General features: G+C 39.6%; 1 protein-coding gene across 3 annotated transcripts; it reads right to left on the bottom strand.

Moving 5' to 3' along the window:
* Positions 1-3,482: 3,482 nt before the first annotated feature.
* LOC107811087 (putative trehalose-phosphate phosphatase G) lies at positions 3,483-8,028 on the bottom strand. 3 transcript variants are annotated; one of them, XM_075250662.1, is made up of 8 exons: positions 7,810-8,028; positions 6,021-6,115; positions 5,540-5,697; positions 4,893-5,163; positions 4,141-4,795; positions 3,997-4,068; positions 3,855-3,903; positions 3,483-3,711 (listed from the first exon to the last, which is right to left on the bottom strand). In XM_075250662.1, the coding sequence occupies exons 5-8, from the start codon at positions 4,369-4,371 to the stop codon at positions 3,656-3,658; spliced, it is 408 nt and encodes a 135-aa protein (XP_075106763.1). In that variant the 5' UTR covers positions 4,372-4,795; positions 4,893-5,163; positions 5,540-5,697; positions 6,021-6,115; positions 7,810-8,028; the 3' UTR covers positions 3,483-3,655. The 3 variants fall into 3 exon arrangements, with proteins under 3 accessions (XP_075106763.1, XP_075106760.1, XP_016491445.2); XM_075250659.1 differs by having other exon boundaries at positions 4,141-5,163; XM_016635959.2 differs by lacking the exon at positions 4,893-5,163 and having other exon boundaries at positions 4,141-4,281.
* Positions 8,029-21,133: the final 13,105 nt, after the last annotated feature.

Genomic DNA, 21,133 nt, shown 5'->3' with positions numbered 1-21,133 from the left:
GTTGACCCGTCGAGGGAGTTTGTGAAGTCAGAGTCTAAATTGAAAAGGGAGGTCCAAATGTTGAAATAGCAGATGGTAGAAATGTACCATTCTTGGATCAGGGGGCATCCTCCACCTTCATTCCCCACTAACTACATTGTAAACCCTGCAACTATCCCACCACTATCACAAATCCAGCTCCATACTGTTGCTGATGTCTCCCTGCAATCTTTTCACACTCCACCCGCCAAAACCACCTCATAGCTCTCTACTTTGGCCACTCATGCTTTTGTAGCTCCTCCACCAGCTACTTTTCCTCGATCCTCTAACAAGACTGTGTTCAAAGTCCTCGATGCCCAACACTATGCTCCAGAACCAACTTTCAAAGTCTCGGATCCATACTCTCACGCTCCTCATTTTAAGCCTCCTTGTAAAATTGAAAAGCCTGCTAAGACAGTGGGGCAAGATGAGATATCCAGGAAGGTGAAAATCTTAGAGCAGTCTTTAAGAAACATGCAAGGGATAGGGAGCCAGATGAGCGTGTCTTACAAAAACTTGTGTTTGTTTCCTGACGTCCAACTGCATGTTGGGTTTAAGATGCCAAAGTTTGATTTTTATGACGGGCACGGAGATCCCGCGACCCATTTGAAAGGTTACTGCAATAAAATGAGAGGCGCCGGTGGGAAAGACAAATTGTTGATGGCGTATTTCAGTCAGAGTCTAAGTGGGGCAGCTCTGGAGTGGTACACCCGCCAAGACGTTAGCAAGTGGTACACATGGGACGATATGGCTTAGGTCTTTGCCCGGCACTTTCAGTACAATATAGATATTGTCCCAGATCGCATATCCCTCACCAAGATGGAAAAGAAGTCTATTGAAAGCTTTAGGGAATACGGGCTCAGATGGAGAGAGCAAGCTGCCAGAGTCAATCCCCCGATGAAAGAAAAAGAGATGGTTGAGTACTTTCTTCAAGCTCAAGAGCCAACTTACTTTGGGCTTTGATCACGGCTGTGGGTAGGCCTTTTAATGATGTGGTAAAAATGGGAGAAATGGTAGAAGATGGGTTGAAGTCGAGCAAGATCATGAGCTATTATGCTTTAAAAGCAACAACACAAGCAATCTTGCTGGGTCAGAAGGAACACGATGATGTTGCTATGGTTGTTTCAGAGTCACGACATGGTCCAAAGGGTCCGCCTCACCAATATACTTAGCCTCAAGCCCAACCCCAGACCTATCCCTGAGAGTCAATCCCCCGATGAAAGAAAAAGAGATGGTTGAGTACTTTCTTCAAGCTCAAGAGCCAACTTACTTTGGGCATTTGATCACGGCTGTGGGTAGGCTTTTTAATGATGTGGTAATAATGGGAGAAATGGTAGAAGATGAGTTGAAGTCGAGCAAGATCATGAGCTATTCTGCTTTAAAAGCAACAATACAAGCAATTTAGAACGACACAGGAAGCTTGATGGGTCAGAAGGAACACGATGATGTTGCCATGGTTGTTTCAGAGTCACGGCATGGTCCAAAGGGTCCGCCTCACCAATATACCTAGCCTCAAGCCCAACCCCAGACCTATCCCTGAGCTCCACATAATCCACCTCAGTATTGTCCTCCAAACAATGTCTGGTCATCTGTCCAACCACCAGTTCACTCCCTATAGCGAGCGCCAGCACCGCATAATGCATTCTTGCCTTTACAACATTTTCGAGCACCCAACAACCCTAGAAAATAGGGGCAAGGAGGGGAACAAAGGCAAAGAAATAGTTTCACGCCAATCGAGGAGTCCTACACAAGCTTGTTTGAAAAGTTAAAGCATTCTGGCCTGATTGAGCCGCTCCTTGGCTATACTCTAGACCCCATATGCAAAAGGATTTGATCCTACTGTACGGTGCATGTACCACTCTAATGTTTAAGGGCATAGCATTGAAGATTGTCGTACTTTGAAAAGGGAAATAGAAAGAATGATTCAAAAAGGGATAATTGTGATCGAGGACAGTGACAGGGAGTACGCGAATCCTCTTGGGAACTTGCTGACTAAAGTTAATGATATTGAAGTTGGTAATGGTCTTGGCAATATTGATGTGGAACTCAGTGGCTAAGATGTCGTGCTTGGTAATTAGAAAGACGCTCCATCTCTTGGCTAGTTGGGGATGAGTCTTGGTGGTTTATTTTGTTGTCATTTCTGTTGTCTGGGTTATTTTCAGGATTGTAATCCGGATATTGTCTTGTGACTCAAACCCTTCTATCCTTTATTTTGCCTAGTTTGTTTATTCGTAGTAGCTCGTTTAGTGTTGTCTGGTTTTGTTCCAGGGTTGTAACCCCAACTTATTTTAATTGTTTTGTTGTTCAAACCCTTTCACCATCTGTCTAATGCAATTTCCTGTTTTCTGTTATTTGTAGTCAGTGCTTGTTCAGTTCTCTTTCCCTTTATAGTTCTTTTCCTGCTGACTCTAGTGATATGACATGCACGCGTAATTCTCATCCTGGTCTTAAAAGTTAGTTTAGTCATGAAGCAATGAAACAGTTTTGAAGATGATAGAGACATTTGAGGGAAATAAGTAAAGACATTTTGAGATCACCTAAAGCCCGAATTGTGCGAAACAGGGGTAGATAGAACACAAAGAAACACTATTGAAACGCATCCTGCCGCATCAGGTTGAAGCTAAAGGCAAGTTCGCCCAAATTGGCAGGGGCCGTTCATTGTAACAAGAGTGTTATCCAATGGTGCTTTATATTTAACAGACATAGAAGGAAAATGTGTAGATATGGCTATCAATTCTGATGCAGTCAAAAGATATTATATATGATTTATTGGTCTGTCTAATTGTTGTTTATACTTGGCATATTTTGAAGATTGGAATGATGAAGACATTTTATTCTGCTATCTAAACACTTTATCCTTTGTTACCCCCTTTGAGCCTTATTTATTTTCTTTTATATCCTTCTTTCACTACTGAAAAATTGGTCTACGGCAACGCATCGAAAACCATTCCAGTAGGTAGATAAATCGTTGTCGTAGCGATACTGGAACGGTTTATAGACCGTCACATCCGCTCGCGTGCCAATAGAGCTATTGGAACGGTTCTTGGAACGGTTTTTATCTCCGTTGCTATAGATACATCTATCGTAACGGTTTTCCCTTTCTCTATTGGAATGATTATTCCTTCCAATTGGAACGGTTTAAAACCGTTACTATAATGGGTATGCAACGGCTCATAACCGTTACCATATTATCTAATGCAACACTTTCGTAAGCTATTGTTACGATTATTTATGGATATAACAACGGTCTCTTTAAGCTATTGTAACAGTTGTTTTTGTATTGCTACGGTTTCAAATACCTATTGGAACGGTTTAGAGGGCATTTTGGAACGGTTTACCAGATCTATTGGAATGCCATTTGTGTGCTATTGCAACGGTACAGTTCAATTAAACAAAAAGATAGCCCCTGTTGTAAATAAATTTATATATATATAATAAATTATAATAACACTAAAATTTAAATAAATCACAAAATGAAACTATTAATAATATAACTCGTCCAACAAGCTAATAATATCGATAAAAGTAAATGTTCTATCCAAGTGCATAAGTTTAATACATTTCAAGATAGTAAGTTTCAAAATGTTGACAACAAAAGATTCCTAGAACATTCATCTATAGCAATTCAAAATTCATCTTAAGTAAGGTCTAGATCTTCATTGCCTTCATCTTCTATTTCTTGATCTACTCCACCTACAAAAGAGGATAAATAAAGTCATTACCTTTCATCTGGAATGCATAGACTAAATAAATTGATCCAAAAATAAAAAGACTCTGGAATGCCTAGACTAAATAATAGTAGACGACATTTTTGACTAGCAGCATGATGTCCATACCATGGCTACCGGCATAATCGAGTTCAGTTAGACCTACCAGCTCATAAACCTGAAACAATAAAGACACAAGTCACTACTGCAAATGAAGACAGATATAAAAAGTACACGGTATCAACATTAATAAAATTACCAAAAAAGTTACCTTGGCACGTCTTCTTCCACTGATGATGGATGTTGGGAAATACCTTGCAACATTCCTGACAGCAGAGCACATCTGCAGAGTATATTATTTTTGTGTGAATGTCTACAGATGAGCATCTTAATTTCATATGAAAGCTGGATTTACCTCATTGGACATAAAAGCACGGTCAGGGTCATCAACAATAGGAGAAAGAGTCCCATCATAATCTAAGAAGATGACTATCTGTTTATTCCTTGCTTGCCTCAGAATTTGCTGAAAGGAGTTGAGAGCTGATGGATACTTGATCTGGACAAAGAAAGAAGCTTGATTATTATTATGTAAAGACAGAGAATTCGTTGCATCAAAACTAATGGACCAATTTTTGCTGCATCTCATCAGTAGAACTTGAACAACAACAACAACAACAACCACCCAGTATAATTCCACTTAGTGGGGTCTGGGGAGGGTAGTGTGTACGCAGACCTTACCCCTACCCTAGGGTAGAGAGACTGTTTCCAAATAGACCCCCGGCATCCTTCCCTCCAAGAACTTCCCGCCTTGCTCTTGGGAAGACTCGAACTCACAACCTCTCGGTTGGAAGTGGGGGTTGCTTACCATCAGAGCAACCCCTCTTGTCAGTAGAACTTGAAGATGGTCCAAAATCTCCCACTTTTCTTTTTAAGGCCGTTTTGGTAACCCCACGTCCATACAATCTTAGGCAACCTGGGTGCTCAGGTCCCATGACTGATGTATACGCGTCAACTGATTGACTGTCATTTTCACTACTTCATTGTGTTGATTGTATTCTTTCTATTTCAGCCTACAAGACCAAATTGAGTCAATTTTAAATTAGAAAAGAAACTAAAATTGAGTCAATAACTAAGAAACAGACAAATGATATGTGCTGGAATACGTACTCTGTGATGGTATGATTTCAAAGAAGAATAAGTGATCCCGTATATGCCAAAGGAGCATGGATTCAAAGATCAAAAGACTACTTTATGTAATATGGAAGAAAACTTTGAGGCAAAATGTGCATACCTGGACTTGTCACTCACCTAATCAGGTAAAATGCCGTAGCATCAATATACTCTATTACTCCACACACACCAAAGAAACTAGCATCCATGTTTGTTTTCTATTACTCCTACTTTTAGACCATATCCAGCAAACTCCAGAATCTCAAACCTTGACAATTAAATAAGGGTAACAATGACGTTAAGGACAACTTTTCTAGTAAGCCACTAAGCCAAGACATTCAAACAGCACAAAGTGTAAGAGGCAAATCATATCTAATATCTAATGCATTTTTCGACAGATCTATACTTTATAAAGGAGAGCTATGCCAACATTACATAGCTTCTCTATGATGGAGATTTGATCTTCATAGAACGTACTCTAATTTTTTGACCTACTAATACTAAGACAAATTATAGGTAGAAGTAAAAGTGAATAAGGCATGTAATCCCCTTTCTCATGCATTCCAGCATCTAATAATTTCTAATTTATTTACAGGAGCTTTGTTTATTCCAACCAAAAGTTGGCAAAAGTTGGATGTAATTACCTTGGCGGGATCGGAGTTCCAATATTCAAGAAGAGCTTTAAAGTGAGACGCCGGAACATCTAGCGGACTATTCTCCATTCGAAGCTTGTCATTCTCATAACTTTAAATCCCTTTGATTTAAAGTGAGCACCCTTCTTGATTCATGACTGTTAAAATCTCTGTCAGATTCAAAAGAGCAAACGCGAAATAGGTTAGCAAAAGCATTAATAGAAAGCATTTTTAAGTAATTTCTGAATCAAATATCAACAACATAATAATATTTCAAATCAAAATGCCAAATGGGATTTTCCAAGATGGCAGAAGTGATATGCCAAAAAGAGATGAATGAATCAGCCAAAAAGAAGAGTGGTAGAGTCATCAGACAATGGCTGAGTTGCAGCAGGTATCAACAAATATCAGCAAGGATTCTTGCACAACCAAAAACAATGTTAATGAACACAAGAATATGACCAAAATTTGAGACTAACAAGTCATTGCTCACCCCTAGTCCCAGTAATCCAAGAAGCAAATAGGCCCAAAGTAGTTTCCAGATAATTTAGCACTCCAATAGTAAAGCCCAGCTGAAGTCACAGCTGCCTGGATTAATCACGATACAAAGTGTTAGGAAAAAATTGATGACATATAATTGCTTTTCAGGGAACATCTATTAGAATAAGATATTACATCTCAAAAGATGTTTAAAATGTCTAGCAGAACAAATAATCAACTAATGTAACCAATAAGAGACGTCGCACACACCTATTTCATCCTAGCACACCTCCCTACAACTAGCTACATTGTGCAGTTTAGTCGCAAGAATATGATAGTATGAGAAAACTGATGGCATTATACATGTATAAAGCATGTAATTAACACATATATGGAACAAACCCATATGTATTTATTACATCTAAAAAATACTAGAGATACAAATATCAAGATTGCAACTGAAACTTTTCACCTTTTTTATACACATATGTAAAGTAGGACTTACACAAATAGAGAGATACCCATGAAGAAAGAAACAAAGCAGTGCCGGCCTACTGTTAAAATGTTTCTGTTGTTCTCTGTAATTTTCCAGTTTGAACTTTTTCTCTTTTCTTAAGAGAGTAGCTTGATGAGTCCATTTCCTATTTTTCTACATGTTTCTAAGTCTGCTTTGTGTAATCTATGGGCATATCCCTTTCAGTTATGCTTCCCTTATATTAGGTATAGTTGTTACTACTAAAGAAATTGGAGAAGAAATCAGTTTCTCTGTCATGTCTTGTTCACCATTTTAAGAAAAAGTTGTTAACTTGTTACTGCTCACTATTTCTCTTGTTGCCGTTATGTGGATTGACTAGCAATTTGACCAGCAACTCAACTCATATAGTTTAGTTTGGATTTTAGGATCATATATCAGGAGAGCTCAGCGAAACCAAGTCGGAGGAGAAAGATGATCAATTTAATAAGGGACCATAGCTTAATGATCAGGTGTTAATAAGGAAAGCTAAGAGATCAGCTTAAGGATCTTAATGAGTTATTAACTAATCACAGAGAGACGTAAGGCTAATCAAGAGAATAAACAATCCAAATTCTCCCCGAGATGAAACTATCTGTCTCTTTTGACGAAATGCAATACCTCAGGGGGAGAATGACTATTCTCAGTCCCTTAAGGATCTTAAGGATCTTAATGAGTTATTAACTAATCACAGAGAGACGCAAGGCTAATCAAGAGAATAAACAATCCAAATTCTCCCCGAGATGAAACTATCTGTCTCTTTTGACGAAATGCAATACCTCACGGGGAGAATGACTATTCTCAGTCCCTTCAGAAAGAAGTGCCATTTTTCAGAGGCCTATAAGAATGTGAATGACTTCCAATTAACAAATGGATGACACTGCTTGCATAAACTCACTGTAACCAACCCCATCTCTTCGACAGCTTGATTTCAACGAACACAAGTTCTAATCATTTTCAGTTGCACACGACTTATATCATCCATTTAAACAACAAGCCCTTTTCATTCACTATCAAAATAATGTGAAGGAAGCTTACAGAAACACCGAAATTTAAACAAAAACACAAAAAACCAACCCACGAGCAACCAACCCAGAAATTTAAACAAAAACACAAAAAACAACCCAGAAATTTAAACAAAAACAAATTAAAAAAACTGCTAAAAATTAAGCCTTCAACACCCACATGAGTTAAGATATCAAACTAGATTTGCGATGGCCATTATGCATACTTAATTGCAACAAAGAACAAGAAATTAGAAATCAAAACTCGAAAGAAGAGAGCTGTTTACCGATTTTCAGATTTGGAGAAACTCTAAAGGATTAATTAGCACGTCGCTCTGTTGTTGGCCTGGTATTGTTGAGCCTGGAGTCCGAAATTAAGCCTTCCAATTAACGATTTTCAGATTTGAAGAAACTGTTGATGGATGAGCTTGGATCGAGTCCGAAATTGCCTGGAGGAGATCGAGTCCGAAATCGCCTCTGTATCTCGTTATCTCCGATATGAAAAGTAAAATTAGGGGTTTAATATTTTATTAGATATAAAAGCTAAAAAATAAAAATTGAAAATCAGATTGTGGGCGCCTTTAATTTTAGCGGGTATAGAAAATTTGGGTGAAAAATAAGGAGGGAATTAATGACCGTAACAATAGATATAACCGTTACCATAGATAAATTTATTGCTACGGTTATACAAAACGTTGCCATAGATACCTCTATCGGAACGGTTTTAAGACTATTGCAACGGTTCGGTTGCTAAGTGTCCCGATAAAACCAATAATTTTTTGTAACGGTTAAAACCGTAACAATACACCATCTATAGCAACGGTTAATGATCTGTAGCAATAAAAAGCGTTGTCATAGCTCCAATTTCTGGTAGTGTTTTGGAATCAGAAGCAGAGTTTAGAAATATGATACAGAAAAAAGAAAAAAAAGGAGAGAAAAGAAAAAAAAAGAGAAAAAGAGAAAGAAAAACGGCAAAAGAGTAAAAAAAAGAAAAAAAAAAGAGAAAAGTACAAAAACAAAACAATTCCTATGCCATGAACTACATTTGACCTGATTCCTTTTAAGGATACGTAGGCAGTCTCACGGTTCGGTCCCATCAAAATAAAAATTCAAAAGTCCCCAAGCAAAGAAACTGGGTCAGAAGTTGTGGTTGTTGTAAAAGATCTGATCCCAAAAGTTGTAATTTTGAGCCCTTTTAAGCCGTTTTTGAGCCTTTATGATACCCTTTGTTTCTAATCCTATCCAAAAGCCTACATTACGGTCCAAAGAAAGACCTTCTGATCAGGTTTTGAGTAATGCCAAGTCAAGAGAGTTAGAGGTATGATTCTCATCAGGGGCAACACTCCGTTCTACACAAGAAAAACAAAAATGAGAGAGTCTTATCGGTGAAAACCTTCATAGGCATCATAAGCTGACAGTAAGTTGAGAGAAAAAGCAAAATAAGAGAGGCTTGATGGTGAAAACCCTTCGGGCACTGCAAGCCGAATAAAGTATTATGAATCAGATAGGATAATCGGAGCATTGAAGCCCAGTTTCACGGCAAAGTGGTACAACAAGAGTTGAACACTAGACTTGCTTGACAGATTAGGCCACTTAATCCAAAGGTGCATGTTATGGTCAATAGAGTTGGTGTCCACATCTGATAAGTTTTTACTTTGTAATTTTCTTGTTAGGAATCATCTCTTTCCATTGTCCTTTACTCTGTTCCTTTTGTTTTATTTACTTCCTCTCCTTGAGTCTGTTTGGCCAGAACAAGTGAGAAATGACTTCAAAATTTGCCACCAGCTTTCCAATTGCACAAAGCGGGGTCTGGCTAGCACATCAAAGTGGTATAAGTAAAGAAAGAGCATCAAGCGCACTTAGTTGGTGACAATCAACGTGCTCTGGGATTCATGTGAAATGCAAAGGTTCGGTATAAGTCAATTCATGAGCAATGCAACAGATAAAGGGTATTGAGTTTGAACGGATCTGAGGTATTTTCTGTGATAAGGGTGACAGAGAAAGTGTTTAGTCAATGAGCAAGCAATGTCTTTCAAGTTGAAATCAAAGTTATCATGGCAAGTGAAGGAGCAATCGCCGCAAAGTCAAGGCCACAAACCAACCACCATGTTTAACATCACAAGTTTTCTTTGTCTGAAATAGGGACGGAAGTTAGGTTCATATCAAAGCTTGGAAGCTTGAAATTTTCAGGTTTAATGCCCCAATTCTGCTTACGCAAAAGCTATTGAGAAGATCACACATCACCCCCAGGAGAAACATTTCCTAGTTTGGGTTTTCAAGTCATATTATGTTGTAGGAGACACATTTTCTAAATTGAAATTCCACCCCTAGGAGACGCACTTCCTAGTCTTGGTCATTTAAATTCACCCCTAGGAGACGCACGTCCTAGTTGGAGTCATTCAAATTTTACCCATTAGGAGACGCACTTCCTAGTAGGGATCTTTCAAATTATACTTTTTAGGAGACGCACTTCCTAGCTTTGGTCATTTAAATTCATTCATAGGAGACGCACTTCCTAGTTAGAGGGAAGGAATACCATTCAAATGTTGGTAATCAGGCGCCCACCTGGAGAACAAAGGGAAAATAGCAATGTTCAAAGGAAGACGGTTCAAGTTCAACAATCAGGCGCCCACCTGGAGAACAAGGGAAAGACAGTCCAAGTTTCGAAGGAGGACAGTTCGAGTATTGGCAATCAAGCGCCTACCTGGAGAATAAGGGAATTCACTTCAGAATGCAATTCAAGTCAGCAACAAAAGAATCTCGCGACAAGAACGCGAGTCAACAGTCTGAGGTGATCAACAGAAGTTAGTCACAATCCAGAATAAAAAAAAAGGCAAGAAGTGAATCCAAATGCAAAAGTTGATGAAAGATGTGAGCTGCTCAAGACAAGACTGAAACCACAAACATGGTATGTCCGATTTTGATCCGAAAAGCCGAAGAAGAATGAACTAGCACCTGCAACTAGCAGGCGTCAAGGTTCAAATCCAAAGTCCGCATGAAGAATCATTCAAGACTCAAGATCAAGCTTCAGAAGACTTATAGATATGAATTTTGTAACTCATAGTTGACAGGCTTAGCTAGTCTTTTTCATTTTTTCATTTTGATGTAATAACAGGACCACAGACCAGAACCTCGGCGGAACGGCACCTCGACCGGCTCTCCACCTCAGTATATTCCATCACTATTTCTACTTCTGAACTACACGTGGTCTGATTCCTTTATAACCAAGGATATGTAGGCATCTCAGATACCAGGGCTCGGTCACATTCTCCTTTCTTTTAGCTTTTGGTCTCTCTAAATAAGGGTCGGGTCAAAAACCTGTCTAGTCGTTCTTTGTCTGAAAACTCTTCGCGTTCCCAGTCAAAGAGGGTCAGCTGTAGACATGTGATTTTTGACCCTCCCCAAGATTTTTTATATTTTAGCATGTAAATATTTAGTTTATGCCTAATATAGTTATTTCAACTAATTTTGACTCTTTTACTTTGTTTTATCAGAAAAATTAAAAATTACAAAAAAATAGTTTCATTAATGTTTTGTACTCATTTCTAATCTTGAAAAATACCAACAACAAAAAAAACTAGTTTCATTTTAGGTTTATCTTTAATAGTTTTTTAATTAATTAGGAGTAGTTTTATATTTTTATAAATGCTTTATACTATTTTAAATAAGGAAAACTTAGGCCCTTAGTTAAAGAAATCCAGATTTTTTAAGAAGCCCAATTGATAGTTAATTCAAGATAATTTTAGCTCAACTTTGGTCAAGAAAATGGCCCAATTTCGAACTAGCACTTGAGCCCAAAACCCCCCATTACCCTAAAACCTAGACTAATGCCTAAAAATCTAATGTAAATACACAAAAAATAAGAGATCCCTAGACTAAAAGCTGACAGCCGCAATACACAAAAGAGATGAATCCCCCCTAAAGCTTCGTCTTCTTCGACGCCAATCACACCAGACGACCTCCTCCAATTACAGACATGAACCTCCATTCAACACCCCCCTAAACTCCATTGAAGCAGCCGAATAAAGCTCCAAAATGAGCTGAAAAACTCCTCATAAACTAGCATTGAAACCACCTCTAAGCAGCCTAAAAAAATAGTCCGAAATCTGGCCAGAAACACGAGCGAAAATTCAGCTCAAAATCGTTCTCAAACAACTCCAAGAACAAGCTAAAAAAAACAGCCCCAAACATAGCTAAAATCTCCAGCAAAAATAGCCATGAAATCTACCGAATATTAACCCCATAACCAGTCAGTTACCATTCGATTCTCTGAGCTTCAAAACTACTTGTTACGCAAAGCTTCACTCATATCGGAAATCATGGAGGTGAGCTGCTCGATTTTGTTTTGAAGTTGAGCATTCCAGTCCAAAGTCAAAGAAATCGATTCGAGGTGTCCGTTGTAGCCGGGTTCGAAGAGGTTTGGTCGAGTTTTGCAGGGATTCCGGCAAAGCATTTTGTTTTTCTGTTCGAGTTTTCTAGTTCCGATGTCGATTCGAGGTGCCGGTTCACAATTTCGGCAAGTCAAGCTTAACTAAGGTCCATTTTTTTGGTTAAATTTGGACCTTCGCTTTACAGTTCATCTTGTACTGGTTTGGGCCTGAGATTCTGCCATTTTGGAAATTCACATGTTAATGTTATTTATCGTTTCTTGTGTAATTTGTTTGTGTTTGTTACTTTGTAATATTTGTGTTGTCTATGTTAATATCGAGCTTGGAGATGAATAAATGTGGATATCAAATTAGCATTTTTGTTTTCTCCCATTTTTTGATTTGGTCTTGTTACTAAGTTAATAACTGAACGAAAATCTAAAGGTATTCCATTAAATGTGGTTATATATAGTAGTCTAGTAGACGGATTTGGTAAAGTGGGTAGAATAGATGAAGCATATGTAATTATGGAAGAATTGATGCAAAGAAGGCTCCAGCTAATTTTTTGCGACATTCATAATTTAATCATACATGGCCCTCGTGCTAATAACCTAGACATAAAAATGACAAATGGTTGTAGGTTGCTTTAGGCACATTTAATATACTATCGTGGTCGTGGACACGTTCACGTGACATGATTACGATTTCTAAAAACAAAATCGGAGTATGCGTTCGCGCAACTTCGACAAAACTTTCTTAATAATAATAAAGCGTTATTAATTGCGGACATGTTCGCGTGACGTGATTTTTGACGCACCAAACAAACGGGTACACGTACGCGTGACCCGTTTCAAGATAATTTTCTTAATTAAAAAGCGGTGAAAGGTAAATGCACATAGGTTCTAAAATCAGTAATTAGACAATTTAATAAGCCAAGTATGATCAAAGCGACCGTGCTAGAACCACGGAACTCAGGAATGCCTAACACCTTCTCCCGGGTTAACAAAATTCCTTACCCAGATTTCTATGTTCGCAGACCGTAAATAGAGTAAAATTTCCTCGATTGGGGATCTTAAACTGGTGACGTGGGACACCATAAATTATCCCAAGTGGCGACTCTTAATTTCAAATAAATAATCTCATTTCGATTGTCACTTAAATTGGAAAAAACTCCCTTATATCCCTTCAGGGGTAGTAAAAAGGAGGTGTGACACCAACTGATAGACCTCCCCCTCTAGGGCGACCCCTAGATGACTGACCTCCACCCCTAGCTAATTGGGTGGGTGGTGGTGAAGTAACTGGTGCTGAAGCCGATGACTGACCCCTCTGCTGAGATAAACCCGCAAGACGATGAGGACACTGCCTCCACATATGGCCTATCTCTCACACTCATAGCAACTCCCGGGTGCTGAAGACGGGGATTGAAGGGAACCCCTAGCACCGAAATGACTAGCAGATGCACCGGCATAGAAGAGCCCTGAACTGATGGGGCACGGGACGAACTCTGAGCTAGAAGGGAACTAAGTGATGACTATCCCTGATGAGAACTGTGAGAACCATGACCTGATGACGCCCCACGATAACCTGGGCGAGCTGGCTAAGTATGCCTGAATGGACGGCCTCTGCCGTGCTGAAACTGACCTCTCGATGGAGCACCACTTTAACTACCAGATCCTTGAGGCCTCTTGGCCTCCCTCTCCTCTCGCTCTTGGCTATGAACAGACTCAATCTCACGAGCAATGTCCACAAGCTCCTCGAAAGTAGCACCAGTCACCCTCTCCCTGGTTATGAGAATACGAAGCTGATAAGTGAGGCCATCAACAAACCTCTTAATCCTCTCTCTATCTGTCGGAACCAACCAAATCGCATGACGAGCTAACTCGGAGAACCGCATCTCATACTACATCATAGTCATTTCTCCCTGACACAACCACTCAACTGCCTGCGTAGCTCCTCTCTACGAGACTGCGGCACATACTTCTCCAGAAAGAGAACGGAGAACTGCTTCCAGGTAAGGTGCTGCACCAAAAGGCCTACGCCTCTCAAAAACCTCCCACCAAGTGAAGGCAGCTCCAGAAAACTGATAAGTAGTGAAAGCGACCCCGCTAGTCTCCAGAATACCCATTGTACGAAGCATTCTCTAACACTTACCCAAGAAACCCTGGGCATCCTCACCCTCTGTACCACTGAAGGTCGGAGGCTGAAGTCTACCAAACCTTTCCAACCTATGTTGTTCATCCTCTGGCATGGCAGGAACTACATAGTCCTAAGCAGCTACAACCGGCTGGGCTGGATGTGCTCCCGATGTCTGAAGTCCTTGCACGACCTGCTCAAGTGTGCCAGCGACGGGAGTCTGATTGCCTCCCCCAGCCTGAGAAGTAGCTGCGGCTGTAGTAGCTGAGACCGCCTGAGCTAGGCCAGTGCAAACTGAGAGGATCTGAGCCAAGGCCTCCTGAAGACTTGGAATCACAATGGGCACAGCTGGTGCTTAAGCTGGTGCTGCTGGAGCGTCCACAATTGGGACCTGATCCTGAACCGGGGCGGCTGGTGGATTTGCAGGTACTACCCTAGCTACTGTGTGGGCCACACCTCTACCTCTACCGTGTCCTCGGCCTCTAGTGGCCACAACTGGTGGTACTGGTGGTCGTCCATCCTGGCCGGTAGCGCGTGTCCTCACCATCTGTGAGAGAATAGAATAACAGAAGTTTAGTACTCGGATCAACCAATTTGCACGACAAGAACTTCAAGAATATGAAGTTTTCCTAAAGGTTCTGCAGCCTCTCGAGGATAAATATAGATGTCTCCGTACCGATCCGCGAGACTCTACTAAACCTGCTCATGACTCGCGAGACCTATGTAACCTTGGCTCTGATACCAACTTGTCACGACCCCAAACCCCGGACCCGATTGTGATGGCGCCTCTCGTGAAGACAAGGCCAGCCGACACATTTCCAATTCAGTTTTAAGCAATTAAACAATAAGCATTTAGTCTTAAACATGATATAAATCCAAAAGTAAGCAGTGATAATACAGAACAGTTTGGGAATACAATCCAACACAGCACGATACCGGGTTGTCACTAGTCATGAGCATCTAACAATACGCTACAAGTCTAAAATTCCTACTAAACTATTGTGAGCACGTGATTTTTGCTTCACGAAAACTACTCCAAAAGAAATCGAAAAATAAAAACAAATGTCATTTGGGTACAAGTTTAAGAATTTTGCGTGACATTTTCGTAATTATTTTGTCTGTGAGTGTTTATTTTGTTTAATTAATTAAAAAATACAAAAATACATGTTGCATGCACATTTAGGATTTAGTTGTGCATTTTGAAATTAATTAAATCATAGTTTGGTTTTAAAAGAAAGAAAATCACAAAAATATGTATTTGTTCTATTTTTGTCAATTAGTGTACAATTGTGTGATTTTAATTTTGTGTGTTAATTGTAGTTAAGTGTTAATTAATATTTTGGCAGGTTAATTTTGGTTTTACAATTTATTGTAGAATTTTTTGCTAATTAGAAATTAAAAGAAAAGAAAACAAAAACAAGTGGAAATACCTACAAAATCGGAACTGGGCCGTCCAAAACCAGGCTCAATTCAACACCCCTCACCCGGTCCAATTTGGTCTGTCTCCAAGAGCACCCAAACGACGTCGTTTTGATGCGCAAAATCTGAACCATCCGTCCCTTTTGATCTAACGATCCCAGGCTTCCCCCATAACCCGGTCCATTTCACCCCGGGCTGACCCAGTCTCGTAGCAGGCCAAACGATGTCGTTCCTTATTAGTAAAATGATCCAGGCCGTTGATCGTGATTGATCCAACGGCCAAGATCAAACGCCCCCTCCCGCATATAACCCTAATCCCTTACCCCACGCCCCAAACCAATACCCCTCACCCCATCGTCTCTCTCAAGCTCAGAGACGGACCAGACCCAAACCCTAGCCGCCATTGTTACACCTCCGCCTGAAACCCGGCGGCAACAATGCCGCCGGTCACCAAATTAACACCCCTAAGCCATCTGACCACCCTTGTTACGGATCCGTTAACCGTTTGCCTCGAATCAACCTCCAGCTTCTCGAATCTTCAATCGAAGATTCGAGCAGAACCTAAACCTACCCCAACCAGTCCCAAAACGGCACCCCCTGACCTCCCTCGTGCCCAAAATACCTTTGGCCTGGTTCGAATCAGACCAGAACCATTCGAACCCCAAATGGAACCAAGAACCCTAGAAAACCAAAGGTTGAAATCTGTCCAAATTAAAGGATGATTTGGGGTCTAATCGACCTTAGTCGAAGTGTTCTCAGTTGAGAACAGTCGATTAAGGTCCGTTCAACCTCTAAGAGTTCGAGTCTGAGTTCGAATCAGGGTCGTCCAATTTTCGAATTCTTGAGGTATTTTTCCTTTCCTAATTGTTCCATTTTGTGTTTGTTTATATCTGTTTATTTGTTTAGTGTAGTTTTATTGATTTTTCAATTTTTTGTCGATTGATTCTGTCCTTCTTCAAAGACCTTTTATTTGGTCGAACGTTTTCTAGTCATGGTCGAGTATATAATAAACTATATAATCGATTCGAATGAGCTCCGTCGACTAGTTAAGTTTCATTATAAATCCATGTTTCTATAAATATGACTCGAATTACCTCTGTGCTTGTTCGATTATGATTATTTGCTTTTGATTGTATGTGTTCGTGTAGTCGATTCGATAAGTGTCGCCGATTAGTTTTACAGTCTTGAATGTTAGAATAACCTGATAATAATTTGATTCATACTGCTTAAATTTTGATTGAGTCATTGTTTGAATTTAGTTGTGAATTGGTTATAGCTGTAGTACTTTAGTGATCAGTTAGAAATCAGTTATTAGGTTTATAACTTATAAATCAGATTAGGAGGTTTAGGAAAGGGCAGTAGTTCATATTCCCAGGGGGGTAATTTGGGCTTGAAACCTGAAAATAACTTAGTGTTCTGTCAGTAACATTAAAGTACCATTAAACTAATAAAATAGTTTAAAATAGTAGGTGGGGGTTGATGACTGTGTAAGGGATCATGGGCACCATTTCACAAGGTTTAAGGGATTTGAATAGAAAAATAGGCTGCCCATACCCGCGTGTTATTAATAAATAAAAAGAAATTTAGTGGGGAACAAGACATATTCTAGTGGAATTGAAAAAGAGATCATGGGCAGAATTAGTTTAAAAAAATTCGGCCTGAGTGCTTTTGAGAGGGAGGGGGCAAGGTCAAGTGTTGGATATAAATAGGGGTCTTGACAGAATTAGAGGGGGGCTTTTTGAATCTTAAAAATGGTCAGAGAGATAGAGTAAAGTTAGACTGGATTTTTGACACTAAGAATTCAGAATTAAAAAGCAAAGAACTTGCTGGTCTTAAAATCAAAAAAGAGTTCAGTTTTAGAGAGTGAACACAGGTTGTCTTTGTCCTGAGACCAGTAGTTTGAGAGTTTTTTTGAGAGTGTTCTATTTTGAGTGTTAAAAAAAAATCAGAACTGTCCATTGCATCTTTTGCACTTCTGAATACATTCTGGTTCTGTTCTGATTGCTGGTTATTTCTGGGATTTCACTGAGGTTTTAAGTGGTTTCTTGAGTTGTTATGTCTGGTCTGCATTGGTTTGTGTTGGTACTGTTTCATTGAGTGTGCTGGGATCCTGTTGGTTTTCAAATCTGTCACTGGGTGTTCTGTTTACTGGTTGTTGCTGGTTGTTGTTGCTGTTGCTGGGTTACATACTACTCTGCTGATCTTCTTCTTCTTGTATTCCAATACCAGGTACACCACCCTGAACCACATTGATGTAAGCTCGTTGAAGTTTGAAATGAAATGTTCGAACACATTTATTGTTCAACTGAGGACTGCCTGCATTTTAATTGATAGTAGTTTAGATGTTTTCCTGTTATATAGATGGTAGTTATGTGTATAATCAAAACTGTTTCTTAAGGTGGGTTATCTGTTAAACATTGTATAACATTGAACTGTTAAATTGAACCCTTGGAATGGCATGAAGTGTAGTCAGTTCAATAGGTTTGTGAAATGGGATTGTTGAATCAGTTTGGAGGAACTCGATTGTCATCAGTAATAGGTGGATCTAGATTAATGTCAGGTTAAAAGGGTAATGAACTTATAATAGGATTTCAATTCATGAGCTGATCTAGTAATATTCATCTTACTCGCTAGTAATTTTATCATTAATCTTGCTAGTGTATTAGGATGTCTTCGTTTGAATAACAGTTTCTAAATTCGATAGTAAGCAAAACCTGAAATGTTGTTGGTAGATTAGTGTTGAAATCAGTTAAAAGTCAGGAAAAGAAAGGCTCATTTACATTAAATCGGTTCATTAAAACCCATAGTTCGTAATAGATAATGGGTATGATAAATTGGTTTAGGAATTTTGGAGTTCATGTCTGTCAATTAAAATGAAGGTATGCATTGTCGTTGAGGTGCGTCATCGTTAAGTTGTTGGTCCGAACAACAAAAGCTGGGACATTACACGCTTGTAATTAATTAGGCCTTTTTCTCTATCTTTAGAGACAAAAGTAAATAGAGAACCATAGTCGCTTTAGGATATCCTTAAAATAAACGAGGCGTGCCTCGCCTAATAAGTTGCAAACTGCGGGGCCCTCAATAGGTGCTTATGATAAACACTTAGGTTTCGGGATATGCCGTCTTAGCAAATTTTGTGGCATTCTCAAAATAATAACGCGTTAGCATCTTTAGGCGCATATTTAATAATGTTACCTCCCTAAACTCGAGTCCACATTTATGTAACTCAAATCCAAATCTCAACGAAGTTGGAACGTATCAAAATTGCGGGTACATTTATGTGGCGCAGTTCGAGATGCATTCTCACGATGTTGCAATCTCTTTAAAAATAATAAATAATAGAAGTAGCTGATTAGCCCTTTTAAAAAAATAAGTGAGGCGTGCCTTGCCGAATAAATTACAAATTGCGGGGCCCTCAACGGATAGTTATTTCAAATGCTTAGATTTCGAGACAGGCCGCATAGCGAACTTTACGGCTTTTCTCAAAATAACAACGCGTTAGTATCTTTAGGCGCGTATTTAATAATGTTATCTTCCTAAACTCGGGTGCACATTTATGTGACCCAAATCCAAATCTCAACGAAGTTGGAACGTATCGAGAATTGCGGGTACATTTATGTGGCGCAATTCGAGATGCATTCTCACGACATTGCAATTCTTTAAATAATAAATGATAAAAGCGGTTCAAGGTTAAAATTGGTACATAAGTTCAAAATGTATTAAAATCAGATAAATAAGCCAAATATGACAGTTGAGCGACCGTGCTAGAACCACAGAATTCGGGAATGCCTAACACCTTTTCTCGAGTTAACAGAATTCCTTATCTGGATTTCTGGTTTGCGGACTGTAATACAGAGTCAATCTTTTCCTCGATTCGGGATTCAACCGGTGACTTGGGACATCATAAATCTCCTAAGCGGCGACTCTGAATCTTTAAATAAAATCCCGTTTCGATTGCCCTTTAATTGGAAAAACTCCCTTTACGCCCCTTTGCGGGGTGTAGGTAAAAAGGAGGTGTGACAGCTCTGGCGACTCTACTGGGGAGCGAACCCAGAATCTCTGGTTCAGGGTCCAGAATTCGAGCTTAGATGAATTGTTATATTTGGCTTTATTTATTATCTGATTTTATTACATGTTTTGTCCTAATGTGCCAAAATGTTGCTTTTACTGCTTTGATATTATATGAATTGTATATATAAACTGCTACGAAATCCCTCTCTTCTCTCTCTTGAGGAGTGCACGCTGGTCGTGACTTCTTTTTGTTAGTGTCATATCCCAAAATAGAATGAGGATTCGGAGGAGTTGCAAAACCGGATGATCTTTTGGTTACCGGTACGCAGTTCCCATCCTCGGCTCCAGTGGTCCGCTCGGGTAAGCCAGGTCTAGAACAAACACCCAGGATAAACCTAGTATAACAAAACCTCATGCCGGATCCCTAGTAGGAACGCTTATTTGCATCATGTGCACTTGACTTAGGGGACTCAACACAGGGGTTGGGTCCGTCTAGGACAAGCGACCTGAAATGAAAAAGACCATCCTGCTGCATCCTGTTTGTTTTACGCATTTATTTGCTGCAGACTTGCATGCTGACCGGCTTCTGAAAATACTAGAATATCGAAAAAAGGAAAAAAAAAGAAAAAAATGTTTTTAGTGTAATTTATTTAAACAAGTCTTGTTTTTAGAATTAGGTTATTTTCGTTGTCCGAACTGCATTGGTTTGATTCTTACCGGATGTGAGATACGTAGGCAGCCCTCATCGGGTCCAACCTCCCTTTTTGCAAAAATAGCCAAAAATGTCAAAATTTCAAATCTTTCGTCATAAATAAGTTAGGTGATTCCATTCTTGTAAAAAATAGCCGAATGTCCCTGAAAAGACGCCGGAAGGCTGTTTTTGCGAGAACAACCATTGTTGGTCATTTTCAAGGTTTTTGCCCGGTTGGTAAAACACAGCCTTTAAATCTTCTTCAAAGTGCTGAAAGGCCGTATTGACAAGACCGGAGTTTTATTTAAATGTGTTTCAATTTTAGTTTATTCTTTCTTTGAGTCCAATGAGTCTTAATCACCCCAAACAAACATGCAGAATGAGCACGGGTCCAAGTTTGTCGGTAACAGTTAGGAGCAAGATCCCTTTGGAGTTGCGCTTATGGTGGGAGGATTTGAAAAAGTCAGAGCGAGATAAGATCAAACCACATCTGGGAGGTCTCACCAATTTGTTGAACGTCAGACCCAGATGTGACATCATAAAAGCTTTGGTTACATTTTGGGACCCGACCCACAACGTATTTCACTTCTCAGATTTTGAACTCACCCCAACCTTAGAAGAGGTAGCAGGTTATATGGACCTTACTAAGGGGCTAAGGCACAAATATCTGATTGCTCCAAGAGTCGTCAATTCACACAAGTTCATGGATCTACTGAAGATAAACAAGGGAGTCCCGTACTCTGAGTTGGATAGGGGTTTTCTACTCTGCAGTTCATATACCAGAGGTATGGGCACATAGGAGGATTCGACGATCTGGAAAGTGGGGTTTGCAGCAGAGGTAATCGGACAAAATGGGATGAACATAGGCGGTTCGCCTTCATGGTAGCGTTCTTGGGCATTGTGGTGTTTCCTCGGAAAGACAGAAATATTAATTTGAAGGTGGATGGAGTCATCAAGGTCCTGATTACCAACAACAAAAGCACGCTTGCC

The sequence above is a fragment of the Nicotiana tabacum genome, chromosome 1, assembly GCF_000715075.1.
Source record: "Nicotiana tabacum cultivar K326 chromosome 1, ASM71507v2, whole genome shotgun sequence".
In the NCBI taxonomy this organism is placed as follows: domain Eukaryota; kingdom Viridiplantae; phylum Streptophyta; class Magnoliopsida; order Solanales; family Solanaceae; genus Nicotiana; species Nicotiana tabacum.
The sequence above is the reverse complement of the archived record's forward strand: the minus strand, read 5'-3'. Positions and strand labels throughout refer to the sequence as shown.

Excerpts from the sequence above, each read along its gene's own strand:
- LOC107811087 (XM_075250659.1), bottom strand. The coding sequence starts at position 4,371 with ATGAGATGCAGCAAAAATTGGTCCATTAGTTTTGATGCAACGAATTCT. Across the intron at positions 4,069-4,140 it reads GTGCTTTTATGTCCAATGAG|ATGTGCTCTGCTGTCAGGAA; the intron begins GTAAATCCAGCT and ends TATACTCTGCAG. Across the intron at positions 3,904-3,996 it reads GTGGAAGAAGACGTGCCAAG|GTTTATGAGCTGGTAGGTCT; the intron begins GTAACTTTTTTG and ends TTATTGTTTCAG.